Source organism: Dromiciops gliroides, chromosome 1 (assembly GCF_019393635.1).
Source record: "Dromiciops gliroides isolate mDroGli1 chromosome 1, mDroGli1.pri, whole genome shotgun sequence".
Lineage (NCBI taxonomy): Eukaryota > Metazoa > Chordata > Mammalia > Microbiotheria > Microbiotheriidae > Dromiciops > Dromiciops gliroides.
The window spans coordinates 220,983,804-221,001,763 of record NC_057861.1 but is presented as its reverse complement, the minus strand read 5'-3'; the positions used below and the strand labels follow the sequence as shown (position 1 = coordinate 221,001,763).

At 40.1% G+C, this 17,960-nt stretch overlaps 1 protein-coding gene across 1 annotated transcript in view; it reads left to right on the top strand.

The window, feature by feature from the left end:
* The first annotated feature begins 1,280 nt into the window (after window positions 1-1,280).
* Window positions 1,281-17,960, top strand: part of GNAL (G protein subunit alpha L) — a 499,698-nt gene continuing 483,018 nt past the window's right edge. Inside the window, exon 1 of the mRNA XM_043977801.1 lies at window positions 1,281-2,134. Coding sequence (XP_043833736.1) covers window positions 1,399-2,134 — 736 coding nt within the window. The 5' untranslated portion in view covers window positions 1,281-1,398. The remainder of the gene's footprint in view (window positions 2,135-17,960) is intronic.

The following is a 17,960-nucleotide window of genomic DNA, read 5'->3' as shown; positions in this document are numbered from 1 at the left end:
TGTGATTTTGTTTGAAGGGTTTTGTTGTTTGAAGGTTGTTTGAAGGGTATGTAAATGGATGTTGCTGGCATTTGATTTTCATCAAATCATAGATTTAGATTTAGAGGCCATCCTGTCCAATCTCTTCATTTTACAAATGAGGAACCTGAGCCTGAGAGAGGCCAAGTCACTTAACTACAAGGTGATAAATAGTAAATTGAGGTCCAGAGATTAAATCACTTTTCCAAGGTCACATATGGAGTACTTGGCAGAGTCAGGATTCAAAATCAATGGTGGTACAGTAGAGTGAGTGCTGGATTTAGATCAGAGGACCTGTACCTGTTTGACCTACAGCAAGTCACATAACCTCTATGAGCTTCAGTTTCCTTTTCTATCAAATGAGAGGTTTGAATTAGATAATCCTTAAAGTGCCTTCCAATCCTAAATCTGCGCTTCCCTGTAAAACACATGAAGCAAGCAGGTTCTTTGTACAGTATATACTGTATACACAGGAAGGCATCGACCTTAGTTTGTATTTATATCTTTATAGGGGCAAGGAAGATATAGGGGGATGAGTAGGAAAGGGGGCAGGAGTCGGTTTATGTGACGAATATGGGAAAAATCTATGCATGTTAGCCATCAGCGTCCAGCTTTGCATCCTTAGTTTTCTTTACTAATCACGGTTCATTCTCATAATCAAGACGTCCTTTTGAAGTGAGACCTCAGCTCAGGGACTGCATTCAGGTGGACGCCTAGGTTGGGGGGCAGGGGGTGGAGAGGGAGAACCTCAGTGGCAGCCTATCTCTACCGTCCACTGCTGCGCGCTCATCTTGAGCAGCGGTATTTACGGTAAAAGAGGGGGCGGGCAGGGGGGGGAGAAAGCGGGGTGGGGGGGGGGACAGACAGAGCTGTCCTCTCTCCCTCCGTGTCAGGTGATCTCGAGCTAAGAGCCGAGCCCAGCCAAGCGGTGTAGCTGCCGCTGCTGCTGAAGGAAAATGCAAAATGGCACATTGGGGATGTGAGGTATTCTACCGTTCGCTTGCTCGGCCCAGACCCACCGCATCTTCTCTCCGCAGTTCGCGGGCAGCCATGCGGCTGTAGGTCCCTGCCGGGTTGTACCCCCCGGTACCCTAGCAGAAGTGGTGGTGATTCGGCGGCGGCTGCTGCCGGAGCAGGGGGGGTGGGGGGGGGAGCGACGAGAGAAGGTGTTTCCTCTCGGCTCCCCCCCACCCCGACCCCCCCTCCCCTGCCTCCTCCTCCTCCTTCTTTTCCCCCTCCCCCTCCCCTGCCTCCTCCCCCTCTTCTGCCTTCTCCTCCCCCTCCTCCTCCTCCTTCTCCCCCTCCTCCTCCTCTTCCTCCTCCTCGTCCTCCTCCTCCTCCTCCTCCTCTGGCTCCCCACACCCCGCTCCATAGTGAAACATGGGACTGTGCTACAGTCTGCGGCCACGGCTCTTTGGGGATCCCAGCGGCTCCACTTCCAACGCCACGACCTCGGAATCGGAGCCGCCACCACCACAGCAGCAGCAGCAACAGCTGCCCCAGCAGCAACCGGACCGCACCGCCCTGCCAGCGCCGAGCTCTGGGGAGCTTCACCGTCCCGGGGACCCAGGGACAGCGGCTGCAACCAGGGCTGGGGGTGGAGAAGGCGGCGGTAAAGGCGGCGGTGGTAGCAGTAACGGTGGAAGCTGCGTGGGGGAGGCGGCGGTGTCAACAGCAGCTGCGGGGTCGCTTCGCCGCGGGGACGCAGTGGGCAAGCAGCTGTGCGCCGGGGACCGGGACGGAGCGCTTGTCCTGCAGAACGGTGGCGGTGGGGCCAGCGGCGCTGGGAATGGGGCGGCAGAGCGGCAGCAAAAGCAGTCGCAGCAGCCCAAGCAGCAGCCCAAGCAGCAGTCCAAGCAGCAGCCGGGGAAGCAGCAGCAGCAGAAGCAGCAACAGCAACAAAAACAGCAACAGAAACAGCAGCAGCAACAGAAACATCAGCAGCAGCAGAAACATGGCAAGCAGAAGCAGCAGCCGCTTAAGCAGCACTGGGACAAGCTGCGCGTGGAGGAACGCGAGGCCGAGAGGGAAGCGAAGAAAGTGAGCAAGAGCATTGACCGGGCGCTCAAGGAGCAGAAGAGGGAGTACAAACAGACTCACCGACTTCTCCTACTGGGTAGGTACCCGAGCCAGACAGCATCACCGCGGCGGGAAGAGGGAGCTCTGCCCTCTCTGCTCCCAGCTGTCATCCCTCCTCCCTTCCCATCTTGTCCTTTCTCCCCTCCCTGTCTTGAACGCTTTCGTTCTAGGATGCTCGTGTCGCCCAGACCTTGCCCCTTTCTCCTCCATGTTCTTTTTCTGGACTTTATGGAGCGGCTAGTGGGTTTTGCGCGTGTGTAGTTGACAGGAGAGCGTGGGTTTCTGCGTGTACTCGGGTCACAGCTGGGTGGAGCACACCCAGGCGCGAAAGCAAGAGGACTAGTGAGGCTAGACTACAGAGCTTCAGGTTTATTTCAGTTGTGAGAACCTAGCTATGAGACGTGTGTGAGTAAATGGTCCTGTTTCTTGAGAAATCAACTGGCTCTTTTCGGAGAGCCAGGTACAAGGTTGTCGAAGAGCCCTCCTCCTCTCCTGTCTTCTGCTTGGTCGGTGGCTGATAGTATAACAGTCATCTATCGAAGGATGCCCTTGACGTTTACATGTCAGCGGATGAGCCTAGACAAATGGCTATGGGTCTGTGAACCCTTAATAATATTATTTTTGAAAACGTTTTTGGACTGTTGGCTCTTTTGGGGAGATATCGTGTAATTGTTGCCAGTGTCTGTTATTTAATTAATGAGGCTCTCCAGAGATTCTTCCCCCAGTTGATTCATTTGCTGCTATGTGAAATCCACTGGGATACCTAATTCAAGCATCTCATTTCCTGTAAGCTGGGGAATAGTCCTGCTGCAGTTTGTTTTAAGTGGACAAAGGAAAGGGTTTTTTTTTTAAGCCTTTTAGCTTAACCACAAAGCTTTCATTTCAATCACAATGCTAAAGCAAGACTCCAATAGGTGTGCCTGGTAATGTCTGTTTTGGTGGTGTTTTTTTGTTTGTTTGTTTTGTTTTGTCATTTATTACCCACTTAGACTCTGGCTTGATTTCCTTCCTATGTAGACTATTTATATTTCACCTTACAGCAAGAGTATCCACGATGTCACTGTTCTCAGGGATCCTAATATAAAAAAGAAAAGAAATACATTGTGACAGCTTTTTCAGTGTGATAAGTATATGTGCTGGTTGCCAGTACAGTATCACTGAAACTCCTAAAAATAAACCACAGGGTTTATTATTATTGTCTGGAAGTCTGAACTATAGCTTACATAGCAGTGTTTCTAGTATCTGGTAATTGGGAAACATTCCTCCAGCTGTTTAGAATATAGTGCTCCCCTGTATAATCAAAAAGATAGGCATAGGTTCCTAATACCTGTTGCATTTCAAAATTAGACATTTTCAGGAACAAACTTTGAAAATAATACTTTCATGTGCAATCAGTAGGGTGTATGAAAGATGTACTTTTTCAATGCTCTTTGCTTTGAAAATACATAGGCTGAATGCATTGGCTTGAATAAACTGTTCACAACTTAGAAGATGTGAACCATAAATGTGTTTATTATGTAAGGTAATGAGTAGAAATTGTGTTAATAATCTTCTGCCTGAGGTGTCTATGGATTTCCTTCTCTTTAATTCTTAGTGAGAAAATTGTTGTTTTTTTCAGGCTTAAGTATGTTGTAAATAAGCCAAAGTCTCTTGGAGATGTATTTATAATCCCGCTGTATTTAACTGTCAGATGAGTAATTTTGTTAAAGTTTTTTTTATGTGCTTTCCTCAAATCACATATAAACTTTTTTGTATGTAACTAAAAATACTCTGTGCAAAGACAGACATATAGTGTACAAATAGGCACATATGTTCAAAGTTATAAACAGTCAATGACTGGTTCACTAAAATAATATGATTGATATATAATATTTTGGCAAACCATTTAATACAAGCGAAGTGTCTACTGTCAGTTTACATTTAATGGAACTCATTAATTAGTCTTCTAGATTTATGTTTGAAGTTCAGAGAAATCTGGGGTTATGAGCACATGCACACAAACACACACATATACACACAAAACCATCTCTGGGAAAGGTAGGCTTTAGCTCTAACTCTATTATAGGTTTCTCATGACCCCAGTAAGCCCTTCATTCAGTTTTGGGGGGGTCGGAGTTTGTGAAACAATAGTGGCTCATATTTGATAGTGGCTTTCAAGCTTATGAAGTTGGTCCCCCACATACAATCCTTATAAGTTGGTTTGTATAAATCTTATCCCACTTTATTTAGATGGTTGTTGCACAGCTACCAAATGTCACTGCTTAGCTTTGAATGCTGAGCTTTGAACTCCAGATTCATTGCTTTCAAGTTTCACTGTCTCCTGAGTCCAATATAAGCTATTAGCCATCAAAGTGTGGGTTCTCAATCCACTTGGTCTTAGAATATGATATAGGACAAGTAACTGGACAAAAGTGGTGGGCTACAGGGCCAACAAAACCACCTTTGAAGAATTTGTATTACTGTGGGTAGATACCCCAAGGTTCATGGTGTCTGTCTGCAAAATTTTGCTTGTTGTCCTGGAATTTAAACCTTTATCTCTTTGGGGAGTTAGGAAAGGAGAGGACTTCGAAGTAAAAATTGAATAATTCATGGAAACATCTTTTTAGAGTTAAATTTTTGAGTTAAATTTTCCTTAAAGAAATTATTTCACAACCCTACATCCCATTTATAGCAATGCAACAAGCAAAAAGCTCATAATTTGGGGGAAATATTTTTGCTTGGGAATTTGTAATAGTGCTTGCAGTCACTTATATAAGTAGCTTGTGTGACTCAAAAGAGATCATCATATCTGACAGTCATTCTTTTTTTTATCAGTGTCCATATGTGTTGAAATAGAAATAGACTTTTAGGTTTGGTGTGATCGAAACTGGTTGAGTTTGGTTGAAAATTTTGAAGATTTTCTTTTAACTCCACCTTAAACTCATCTTTAGGGCCAATGTGGCTTTATAATATTTTCAGTTGTCTTCATAGGAATTAATTTAACTGGAGTGGTGATTATTAAAATCTTCATTTGTATCTCTAGTGCCTAGCAGAGCATTTGGCCCATAATAGGAATTTAGGACATACTCGTGGACTAATTGATTGAAGGAACCCTGTATTTTATTTTATGAATTAGTGGTCATTTCAAGTTCAGATTCTAGCTAGAAGGACACTAGATGATTTGAGGGTTCTCTTCCTTAGTTCCCTGCTCTGGAAGCCTCAGGACCACCCCAGTCCTGTGTGAGTTTGGATGAACTGTGAATCTGGCAGAGGATATGAACTGACATTCTTTAGGTCTTCTACTGGTTTGTCTTTGTGGTAACTCTTTGTGGTGGTTGTTGAGTCATTTCAGTCATTTTTTCAGACTCTTTCTGACCCCAATTGGGATTTTCTTGGCAAGATACTGGAGTGGTTTGCCATTTCCTTTTCCACTTCACTTTACAAATGAGGAACTGAGGCAAAAGGGTTTAAGTGAGTTGCCCAGGTTCACACAGCCAGTAAATGTCTTAGGCCAGATTTGAAAACTCTTTGTGGTAACTTTGGCTTAAGTATATATGGGCTACCACTGACTTAAGGAAAACTCAATCCCAGCTACAGGAATCTTGATATCTAGGGAGCCCAGGAGAAACAGAAGCCAGCAGGATTGTCCTTCAGTTGATTACTAAAGTTGGCCAAACCAATCTGTCTTCTAGCGATCAAAGTTTTAGATCCAACTTTTCAGTCTGGAGGCCCTATGAATAAGGTTAGCTAAGGAGTAGATTTTGCAGGACATTACTTTGTCATTTGGGCCTTAACACCCAGTTCTTTAAAACAGCTGAATAGAATTTATCAGTGTTCAAGGGGGCAGTAGGGTATTTGAAAGGCAGACACACATCCATATTGGGTCTTATTTCCTGGTATTTGTATCACTTACTGGTGGTGCTTGGGAATTCCAGATCATCTCATACAATAATTTTGCACAATTATGAGGAAGCGGGATATGGAAATGGAATGTGATAACTTCAATATTTTTAGGATAATGTACTGTCAGATGGCTAATAATGAAATACTTCAGTTATATGCTGTAAAATTGTTATAAAGTAGAAACAATGGTATTGTTCTGTTCGTGGAATATTTAAGAGGATGACTCTTACTAGAATTTACATAATTGTATTATAAAGAAAAAAAAAACGTAGGAGAAGACTAGGAATCAGAAGACCTGAACTTAAGTCTTGGTTCTACTACTTAGTAGCTTTATGACCTTAGACAAGTCGATTAAGTTCTTATGGTGGTTGTTGAGGTGGATAGAGTGCTAGGTTTGGAGTCAGGAAGATCTGAATTCAAGTCCAGAGTCAGCTGTGTGACCTTGGGCAAGTCACTTAACCTCTGTTTGCCTCAGTTTTCCTCAACTGTAAAATGGGGATAATAATAGCAATGCCTGAAAGTATTGCTGTGAGAATTAAATGAGATTATAAAGAGAAAAACACATTTTAGCATTCTGAAAACCAAAGCTAAGATGTGAAATGGAATAATAGTATATCTGTTGCATAAAAGCATAAGAACATATCTAGGGACCCAGTGTATTGTATGGATGTGCATTACTGCATATCCTATTAAGATAACTTAAGAGTCAAATCCTGTCTTTATGTTGATTTAATAAAATAAGTGATATGTTTACATTCTTCAGAATAGTTTATAACTATGAATTGTTTGAAAACAAAAAAAATCTTAATCATCTAAGATTATCATCTTGATTTTTACAGCACACCATGTTAGACTGCAAAAGGAAATGTGACAGTAATAAGACTCACACTTTTTGTAATGTTTTGGCACCATAAGGAATTTTCAATAAGAATTTGCTGGTACAGAGTAGGCTTTCCATACTCATTCCCCTAAATATCTGGCCAACTTGGCCTACTCACTAAAGAAAAATAAGATTTAGTGTTGGACTGAATCTTCTGAGTTATTAAAGCTACTAGTTTTCAGATCTGTCATCACTGATAAACTGGAAATTGTGGAGAAGTTTGTGAATGCTTTTGTGGACTGATGGATTGCTCCTTAATTCACCTGAGATTTGTGCAACAGCATGGCTCACATAATTGCTATCATCTCATTTGATCAGTCCCCATAATTGAAAACAGTGATGCAATGCTGCATGATGGTGGTTGTAATAAGAAATACATATTCTGGATCTACTCTATGTATGCTGTTGACTAAGCATTTGGGTTGCAACACTAAGTAAGCACTTTGAGGTTGAGATCCATGCCCTATTCATGGCATCTTGGGAAGCTATACAAAGTAGACATTCTCCAGGTAGTGGGTGGTGATGGGTAGTGATGGTTAGCATATTAAAACTGATGTATCCCAGTGAAACAATAATCCCTATTCCCTGGGTGTTTCTGTTCAAACAGAGTCATCAGAGATGTAAGCCCATAAAGGATGGATATGTGTGTGTGTGTGTGTGTGTGTGTGTGTGTGTGTTGTAGATGTGGATGTCCTTTAAAAGGTGTCATTTTCTCTTTTAATTTTAGGTTAATAATTCAGTCAGTCAACAAGGATATATTCAGTGCCTGCTAGGTGCCAGACATTGTGCTAAGCAGTGAGGAGTCAAAGAAAGGCAAAAAACTAAGTCCCTGCTTTCAATTAACTGAATCTATTTGGGGTCACTTATTTGGGAACTTACAGGCTAAAGGGGGTTAATGTAGCCTATGGGGATTAAGTAGGGAAAAAGAAATGTTGTTGAATTGGGAAAGACAAGGGGAAAATTACTTTCTTTTTTATATCCTGTTACTCAGGTTTATCAGCTATACTAGAGGAAAAAAAAAAGAGAAATAATAGGAAGTAGATCTACTATTGATCATTCCCTCTGGTCACCTGAATGGAGCTTTTCATCTACACAATTTTCCACCCACCGCCATTCTCCAGAGGTTCCCTTCTGGCTGTGTGGAGGGGAAGGTAAAGGAATATAGGGCAGGGATAGGAGGAAGAAGGGGAAATTGAAGGGGAAAAAAAAGAGAGCAACAAGAAAATGAAATTAAGGGTCTGCATTTCTGTATAGATGAATATTGGGCTACGGTAGGCCGTTATTGCAAACTCTTTTTTCTCAATTGATATCACTGGTATACTAAAAACAAACACTGAGAGAAGCAAGCAGGACCTCCATCCTCTTGAAATTCTTCCTTGGTACATCATTAAGGAAACTTTTTGTCTAATAGCATGAGAAAAGCATGAGAAAACTAGATTGCAAGCTCCTAGAAAGCAGCACCACTTGCATGTGCATGCTTTCTAGATTTCTCAGGACATACCACATTGCAAGTGGGTGATTTTAATTAACCCATTTTTATCATAGTCATTCAGTTAAAGGAGAAAGAGCAGAATCTTAACTCCCCCCCCCAACATCCTTATCACCAGCTAAATATCTTTCCAGAATTATGCTTAAGCAGTGAATCTTTTGCTGTTGTAGTGAGTTCTTCCCCAATGAAAACAACAAATAAGCAGGCATTCAGTTTTCTTCTGCATTGTCCTTTGTTTATGGTATTGAGGTAGTCTCATTTGTTCATCTTAATTTCCAAGTATAGCCACTTAAGACATTATATTAGTTGATCTGTTTAGCTTCTTGGGGACAATACCCCCTGGGGTTTCTGATATATTTTGAAATGCCCAATTGTAAATTTCATTTTCTCCTTCAAGCATTTCCAGATGAGCTATCCAAATGCAGAGTTGTTATCATGAAGGTCTTATTATTATTTGAAAAAATTTAATAGTTGAAATATTTATCTAAATCCTACTCAAATCTCACCTTGAGAAAGTTTCTGTGACTTCAGCTGTAATTAAACTTTCCCTCTCATGAATTCCTGTATTACTTATAGTAGTTGTTGTTCAGTCGTATGTTTTTATGACTCCATTTGTGATTTTCTCAGCAAAGATACTGAAATAGTTTGCCATTTCCTTTTCCAGCTCATTTTATAGATGAGGAGACTGAGGCAAACAGGGTTAAGCAACTAGTCCAGGGTATCTGAGGCCAGATCTGAACTCCTGAAGATGAGTCTTCCTGACTCCAGGCCTGGTACTCTATCTACTGAGCCACCTAGCAGTACACTAATACTTATAGTAATTTCTATGCAATCTAATACTTCATGGGATCATAGATTTAGAGCTGAAAGGAACCTTAAAGAGCATCTCATTTTGCTTATGGAGAAACTGAGGCTCTCAGATGTTAAGTGACTTAGTATTTACTTTTCTGCTATACCACAACACCTCTTGCTTGGTAGAATCTTGAATTATTCTGTGTCATTGTATATGTCTTGCCTGCCCCTCCTCCCTGACTAGACTAAATTACTTGTGGACAGGGACCATATGGAATTTGTAGATGTTCAGTAAATTTTAAAGCATTTATAAAACACTTGAATAGGGTTCTGAGCTTTAGAGTCTTTATCACATTGGCTTTAAAAGATACGTTCAAACCTTTTAACAGAGTTCAGTTTAACAGACTCCTTTCCAAAACAGTGTCATTTCTGCTTGGCTTCTCAGTGGTATAAATGAAAGACTATCAATTGTGGCTCAATGGGATTGGCACAAAGTTGATTCTTACTTAAAATGTATTGAGTAATATGCCAGTCTCTTCTTAATAGTGATGAAATCCTTTTTTTGTTTTTTGGGGGTTTTTTTTGTGGTATGAGACCCATATCCAGAGTTATAAATCACTCTTAAAGTTGCCACTGAAAAGCCAGAGGTGCCTGTATTAGCTGTGGCAGTCACAACAGCAGTTTATTGGGATAGATAGCCACAGTGAATCCTGGGGTTTCTCTCCCCAGTTTAATTCCTGGTGGTAAAATGAGAGATTACATTGCAGTGGTGATTTGGTTATATGTGAAAGGTTGAACAGACTTCTTGGGCCCGGATCCATTCTCTGATCAACCTTAGCACATTGGAAAGAATACTAGATTTAGAATCGGAAAATCCAGGTTCAGATTCTAAATCTGTCCCCTTACAGGCTGTGTGTTCTTTTGCAAGTCATTAAACTCTCTGAACTGAAGTATTCTCATCTATAAAAATGAGGTAGTTGGCTTAGATAATCTCTAAGATCCCTTCATGCTTTAACTCTTGGATAATGTAACTGTTCTCTTTTAACTTGTTCTACACCCCAATTCTCCAGCCCTCATTCTAACAATGTGTATATGTATATATGTTAGTATCTATATCTATATCATCTCTATTGTTATCTCTATCTCTATCATCCCATACCACCACCACTCTCACATAAGTAGTAAAGGGTGCAGGTAGTTCAAAGATTCAAGGTGGTAAGCCCCTGGAGAACAGGGACATGGAATAGGTCAGTGGATGTGAAATTCTTACCCTTATAAAAGTCTTTGACCTTTGTAATGTTTCTTAAATTGCTCTGTATAGGTTCATTTTAGAGGTTAGCGTGCTAACCTGTATATGTTGTTTTTCATGTTGTCATCCCATAAGGTAGAAAGGCTGTCATAGAAAACAGTCTGGATGTTGAAGGGCCTTGCGATCAAGTCATTTGAGTATTGGCCCAGCGGTGTTGAGCCTGGAAAAGACAAATCTCTAAGGGCACATGAGAGGTTCAACCTTCAAGGGCATTGGATTAGATGACCTTCTAGGGTGCTTTCCACCTCTAACTCTAGGATCCTGTGATCTTAAATTTTTAAGGTCTGTCATGTAGAAGGGGGTTTGGACTTGTTATTTTGCCCCAGAGAACTGAAACAAGAGCAATGGAGAAAAGTTGTAGAGGGGTAGAAAGCAGCGCTATATACAAAGAATGGGCTCCCTCCTCAATAGAATCAGAATTGGAAGGGATCATAGAAATAAATTGGTCCAACCAACTCCTCTTTCCGTTGTAGAAACAGAGGTCCTGAGAACTTAAGTAACCTTCTCAAAGTCAGACAGGTAGTGAGTGGCAGAGCCATAGAGAATTTACCCTTCTTAGGGTTGTCCAAAGTAGTCAATGACTTTGTGGGGACAGGCAGAGATAATTCTTCCCTTTCCATACAGGTTGGGCTACATGACCTTTTATTTTATTTTATTTTATTTTATTTTATTTTATTTTATTTTATTTTTTGGTGAGGCAATTGGGGTTAAGTGACTTGCCCAGGGCCACACAGCTAGTAAGTGTCAAGTGTCTGAGGTTGGATTTGAACTCAGGACCCCCTGAATCCAGGGCCAGTGCTCTATCCACTGTGCCACCTAGCTGCCCCTACATGCCCTTTTAACACCAACATTCTGTGGTTTGCAGAATGTTACTAAACAAGCAGTTCCCACCTTCTTGTGTTCTGAACTTAAAATCAAATGGCAAGGTCAGGGCATCAAATTCAAGCTACTTTTATCAAACAGATGATCTGCACTGCCTGGTGCTGTGAAAGGGCTGGATTGTTGTTATTTTAAACAAAATTGTAAATTAACTCATACTTTGCAAACCAAATAAAAGCAATTCTAAAAAAGCATTTTACAGACAACCTCAACACAAGAGGTATCAATATTGTAAGTGATTGGATCTAGTGTTAGAAGAGTTGGATTCCATTCTTATTCATGTCACTCAAGTGATGCTGGATCAAAGAGCTTCATTCATTTCATCTGTAAAAGGGTGGTAATACTACATCCTCAACCCACCCCTTAGAGTGATTCTGAGAATTTAATGAAATCATATTTGAAAACACTTTTGGTGCCACTGGTTACATCTTTAAGTTTAGAGAAATTCATGGAGATAGGATAGAGTAATTCGAGGCCAAGTAAACAGTTGAACTGGAGGCAAGGCTGTATGAATAGTAGCAATAGATTCTGTAAATGATGTTCATAGATACTAAATGGAAGATGTGCCATGCATTTATTCAAAATTCATTGGCCAGGTACCAGACCAGCGTAGGGACCAAGAGACAGATTGACCTAACATCAAACCATGATGACATGAAAAAAAGTCTTGGGCTTGGGGCCAGGAGAGCGACCTGGTTCAAATCCTGCCTCCAGCACTTAGTGGTGTGACAGTGGGCAAGTGGCTTTACCTTTCTGAGGCTGGATTTTGTTATGTATAAAATGAAGATAATACTTTCACATTCTGGGTCACAAGGTTGTAAAGAATGTTCTTTGTAAGCTTGAGTGCTTCATCAATGTGACTTATTACTGCTATTATTGCCATTATTGTCACCAAGAAGGAATAAGAGATCAGGTTTGGTCCAGCAGCAGGAACCAGTACGTGGCAAGTTTCAGGAAGACACAAAGTTAATTACAGTCAAAAAGATTAAGTGACTTGCCCCCATTTGTCACACAGGAAATGGCCAAGATAGTATTTGAATCCAGGCCCTCTGATTCTAGAGCCAGTGGTCTTTCCACTAAACCACACTGCCTCATATTGTAAGTGACTTATTTTTTTTTGTGGGGCTAGGAGGGTTAAGTGACTTGCCTAGGGTCACACAGCTAGTAAGTGTCAAGTGTCTGAGCCAGATTTGAACTCAGGTCCTCCTGAATCCAGGGACAGTGCTTTATCCACTGTACCACCTAGCTGCCCCTATAAATGACCTTTAACTAAAGGTTTAGTATTATAAGATGTCAGACTGGAAGAGAGACCTGACATTTCATAGAACTGTCTCCTGTTATCTCTTTAAAAACAAATAAACAAAAACTGAAAGAAGTATGCAGTAAGATTCATTTAAATCATCTCTCCCCTGTACATTAACGTTGAACTACATATTTATTTTCAATTTTATGCATCCAAAAGACCCCCCATGTTCAAAACACTGGTCTATGCACTGAGGAGATATAAAGAGAATTGAAAAATGGTTCCTACTTTCATGTATTTTTAATCCAGTAATGGGATAAATTGCATACCCCCAAATACTGTAACTATAAAATAATAGTGTAGACTAGAATGAGGCAACCTTAAAGAATTACCAAGTGCTGTGCATGGAACTAGGGAGGAAAGACCCCCTTTAGCTTTGGGATGAAATAGTTTCCATGAATAATAATGATGCTAATGGCTGGCATCTACATAGCTTATACAGTTTATGAAGCACTTTATATTGGTGATCTCATTTGTTCCTCTCAGAAGTCCTATGAGAGACAAACAGTCCAATATTATTATTCCTCTTTCTCCAGATAAGGAAATTAAAGTTTAGCTAGATTAAGTGACTTACTTACTCAAGCCAAAAACCTTTAAGTATGTGCTCCACCCCACACTGTCATTAAAAAAAACCTGCCAGATTCTACCTCTTTTCTTTTCTCATCTTTCTTAATCTGTGTGTAGTATCTGTTGGTCACCACCTCTTCCTGGGTACTCTCACCTTCCTGAGCTTTTCTGACTGCTCAGTCATAGTTGTTCAGCGACTTGATTAAGATCACATTGTTGCTGTTGATTACTCATTTTCAGTTGTCCAACTCTTCATGTCCCCATTTGGGGTTTTCTTAGCAAAGACACGCCAGATCATTTTACAGATGAAGACACTGAGTCAAACAGGGTTAAATGGCTTGTGTAGGGTCACACAGGTAGTAAGTGTATGAGGCTGGATTTGAACTCATGTCATCCTAAATCCAGGACTGGTGTTCTATTCACTGAGTCATCTAGCTATCCCTTAAAAAAGGGTCAGTTGTTCAGTCTTTTCCAACTCTTCATGTAAAGATACTGGAGTGGTTTGCTGTTTCTCTTGTCCAGCTTGTTTTATAGATGAGTAACTGAGCCAAGTAGGGTTAAATGACTTGCCCCGGGTCACAATGCTGGTAAGTGTCTGAGATAAAATTTGAACTCATGTCCTGCTGACTTCAGGGCCAGCATTCTATCCACTGTGCCATCTAGCTGCCCAAAGATCATATAGCTACCAAGTACTGAAACTTGGATTCAAGTTCAGTTCTCCTGACAAGACCTTTGTTTCCACTGCCACCCATTTAAGTGTAGCCAAGGAAGAACTTTTGAGTTGAGACATCAGACTAAAGTTTCAACCTCACATGAACTCCTTTTAACAAATGATGTTTTTACCATGATAAAAAGAAGTACTCATGCAGTTTGGGAAACCAGGAGTTGCATCATACATATAACTTTACCACCAATGTTTTCCTTTCCCAAATTACTAGATCTTGATTGGTCAGTTTAAGTAAATTTATTTTTTATTTTTTACTGGAGGAGGATTAGGATCTTTGAGGTAAACTACAGAAGAGTTAGGCAACTAGGTGGCCCTGGAGTCAGGAAGACCTGAATTCAAATCCAGCCTCAGACACGTATTATTTGTGTGATCCTGGACAAGTCACTTAACCCTGTCTGCTTCAGTTTTCGAATTTGTAAAATAATCTGGATAAGGAAATGGCAAACCACTCCAGTATCTTTGCCAAGAAAACCCCAAATAGGGTGGAAGAGTTTGACATGACTAAACAGCAACAACAGAGAATGGTTAAAATAATTTGCTTACATGAACAAAAGAACTATGAATAATAGTACTCTCACTTAATTCTCTTTTCTCCTCAAGAGAAACTGTGTACTTTTAGATTTGCTTTACCCTGGGACCAGGAAATGCCTTTATTGTGTAGGGTTATTAATGATATAGCATTGCTTATAAATGAGATAAAGCCTGTTCTTATGGGCCATATATTCTTGGGATAAAACAAGAGTGTTATACAGAACCCTTTGTAATGTTTTCTCTTATATTATTTTATTTTCATTTAATCTGTATGTGTTGAAGAAAAACCTTTAAAGGTTGAGAGATTTTAAAGTGTTGCTTGAAAAACATCTCAATTTCAAATCTGTTGTTAAAATTTGAGAAAAATATTAAGTTTAGGACAACTTAATTAGTCTTTATATCTCAAAGGAATTCTTGATTAATTACAGGCTTTCAAAATTTGGAAAAATAGGTCAGATTTATCTATTAGATGAGAGCTTAGAATTTTGGAGAAGTAAAGTAACCACATAGATAATCTGTAAGAGGTATATAAATCACATAACTACATTATATGTTTACAACCTGTTGTGGCCACATGGTTTAGAGGACAGAGTGCTAGACTTGGAGTCAGGAAAACCTGGTTTCCAATCCTGGCTTAGATACATTTTTTTTGGTCTCCCTTTCTTTTTTTAAGTTAGAATTTTATTTTTTTCCCCCAAGTTACATGTAAAAACCAAATTTTAACATCAATTTTTAAAACTTTGTGTTACAAATTCTCTTCTTCCCTCCCTCCCCAACTTCACTAGCAGATAGGATCACAGGGATGATCTGTACCTCAACTTTATCCACATGACTTTAATTTCTTTGGCAAAGTATCTAAATTTTGAAAACTTTTCATTCCGTGAAGTTTTGGGTTTTTTTAGTCATTTTTCATTCATGTCCAACTTTCCAAAAGTCCATTTGGGGTTTTCTTGGCAAAGATACTGGAGTGGTTTGCCATTTCCATCTCCAGCTCATTTTTACAGATGAGCAAACAGGGTTAAGGACTTGCCTAGGAACACACAGCTAGTAAGTGTCTGGGGCCAGATCTGAACTCAGGGAGGTGATTGTTCCTAATTTTAGGACTGCTGCTCTATCCACTGTACCAAATAGTTGTCTATCCATGAAGTTTAGTGACTATGATTATTCAGTACATTGATCTCTATTAAAAATGTTCTTAAATTTTTCTTGATAAGTGTTACATCCAAGAGATTGTTGGCAACAGAAATGTCTATAATGATACTCTGGTTCCAGGACCATTTATATGATGAATTCTCAAGGATATTTGGATGTTTGTATTTGTAGTATGGGGTTTTCTTGTCTGTTTGTAAAGGATGAAGCGATTCTGATTATTTTTATTGTTATTATTATAACCATCTCATTCTCTTCTTTTGCAATAACAGTCAGCTAGAAACAGTCCTGGGCCAAGTCAGTATCTTATTTTTTATTTAAAATATTATTATTGCCCCCATTGAAGCAATTCCTAATAATCGAGAGACCCTCTTGATGGGATGAGCCACATTTCTTCAACCTTATGAACAGATCATGCTACTCCCCTGGTCTAAAATCTTCAGCAGTGGGGCAGCTAGGTGGCACAGTGGATAAAGCACTGGCCTTGGATTCAGGAGGACCTGAGTTCAAATTTGGCCTCAGACACTTGACACTAACTGTGTGACCCTGGGCAAGTCACTTAACCCTCATTGCCCAGCAAAACAAAACAACTAAAAAATAAAATATTCAGCTGTTACCTCCCAAGTACAACTCAGACTAGTATGGAAAGCATGCCACCACCACCTGAGAACATCTACTTTTCCAGCTTTAGTCTATGCTTTATATACTGGCCCCTTCCTAGCACAGTGCTTGTCACATATTAGGTACTTAATAAGTGCTTACTGATTGATCATTTTCTGCCAAGACAGCACCCACTGCTTTTTCAATCAGGCCTTTTTCAGTAGTTCCTGATGTCCAGAATGTCCTTTTTATTCCAGTCCTCTTTGTCTAATCACTCGCTAAAACCCAACTCAAGAAAATGCTACCTCCTCTGTGAAACCTGCCTTTATTCTCCCTCCCTCCCTTAACTATTGTTAATGACCTACCCCACCAAACCTCACATCTTTTATAATTATCTAATATATGATTACAATAATGTGCAATAGGTGTCTCTACTTTCTCTCTTCTTACTCTCTTAACTCCTGACAGTCCACTTTCCAAACTTACCAATGATCTCTTCATTGCCAAATCCATGGCCGTTTCTCAGTCTTCATTCTCTTCAACATATCTTTGACACTGCTGAGTGCCCTCCCCTCCTTAACATTCTCCTCTCTTTAGGTTTTCAGGATACCATTTTCTCCTGGTTCTTGTTCTCCCGACCTGACCCCTCCTTTTCTATCTGGATCCTCATCCAGATCACACCCTCTAACCATAGGTGGCCCACAGGGTACTGTCCTGGGCCCTTTTCTCTTCTCCCTCTATACCACTTCACTTGGTGATCTCATGGGATCTCCATGGATTTAATTACCATCTTTATTTTAAATCATCCTCTTCTACCCTAACCTCTCCTATGAATTCCATTTTTTGCATCTCCAACTTCCAATTAGATTATGAGCTCCTGGAGGACAGAGAATTGTCTTTTGCCTCTTTTTTTAAATTCCCAGTACTTAGCACAGTGCTTGGCATATAGTAGATGCCTAATAATTGTTTGTTGATTGATTGAATATTGTATGTGTTACAACTATCTGTGATGGTGTTATTCTCTTCTTATGTAGTTAGATTTTTATGGGTAATACTCATAATTTCTGGAGCTCAAAGAGACCTAGAAGTCCTTTAGTCCAGTCCCTTCACTGTGAAGATGAGGAAACTGAGACAAAAGAAGGTTTAAGTGGCTGTTCCAAGGTTGTGCAGAAAGTAAAAAAGCTGGAATTTGTACCCAGATCCTTTGAATCCAATCCCAGGATTTCTTTTCTCAACTTAGTGTCTCCTTCAATACCTCATACATGTTTGTTTCTTCACACACACACACACCCTAATAAAATGAAATAAAGAATGTTTCTTTAGCACTTTAAGTGCTTTCCTCACAAAAATATTATGAAGTTGTATCATTTTTAATATGAAACATATAACTTATTTAAAATTTTGTAAAATCTAGAATTCTTAATAAAATTAAAGACTTATATCTTTATATAAATTCTCTGAGAAATGCTAAATCATTGCACATAAACACATGGTGTTTCAAGGTTTATAGATCACTTTCATTATGGGCACAATGCTTGACATTATAAATGTTTATTGCTTCATTAACTAAACAACTCTGTGAAGTAGTAATATGAGGATTTATATATTTTATACACAGTAAAAAAAAAACAAGTAAGTTACTGGGTAGCTTAATGGATACAGCACTTGGAATGGAGTCAGAAAGACTTGAGTTCAAATCCAGCTTCAGAAATTTATGAACTGTCGGACCCATTGCAATTCACTTAACCTCTGTTT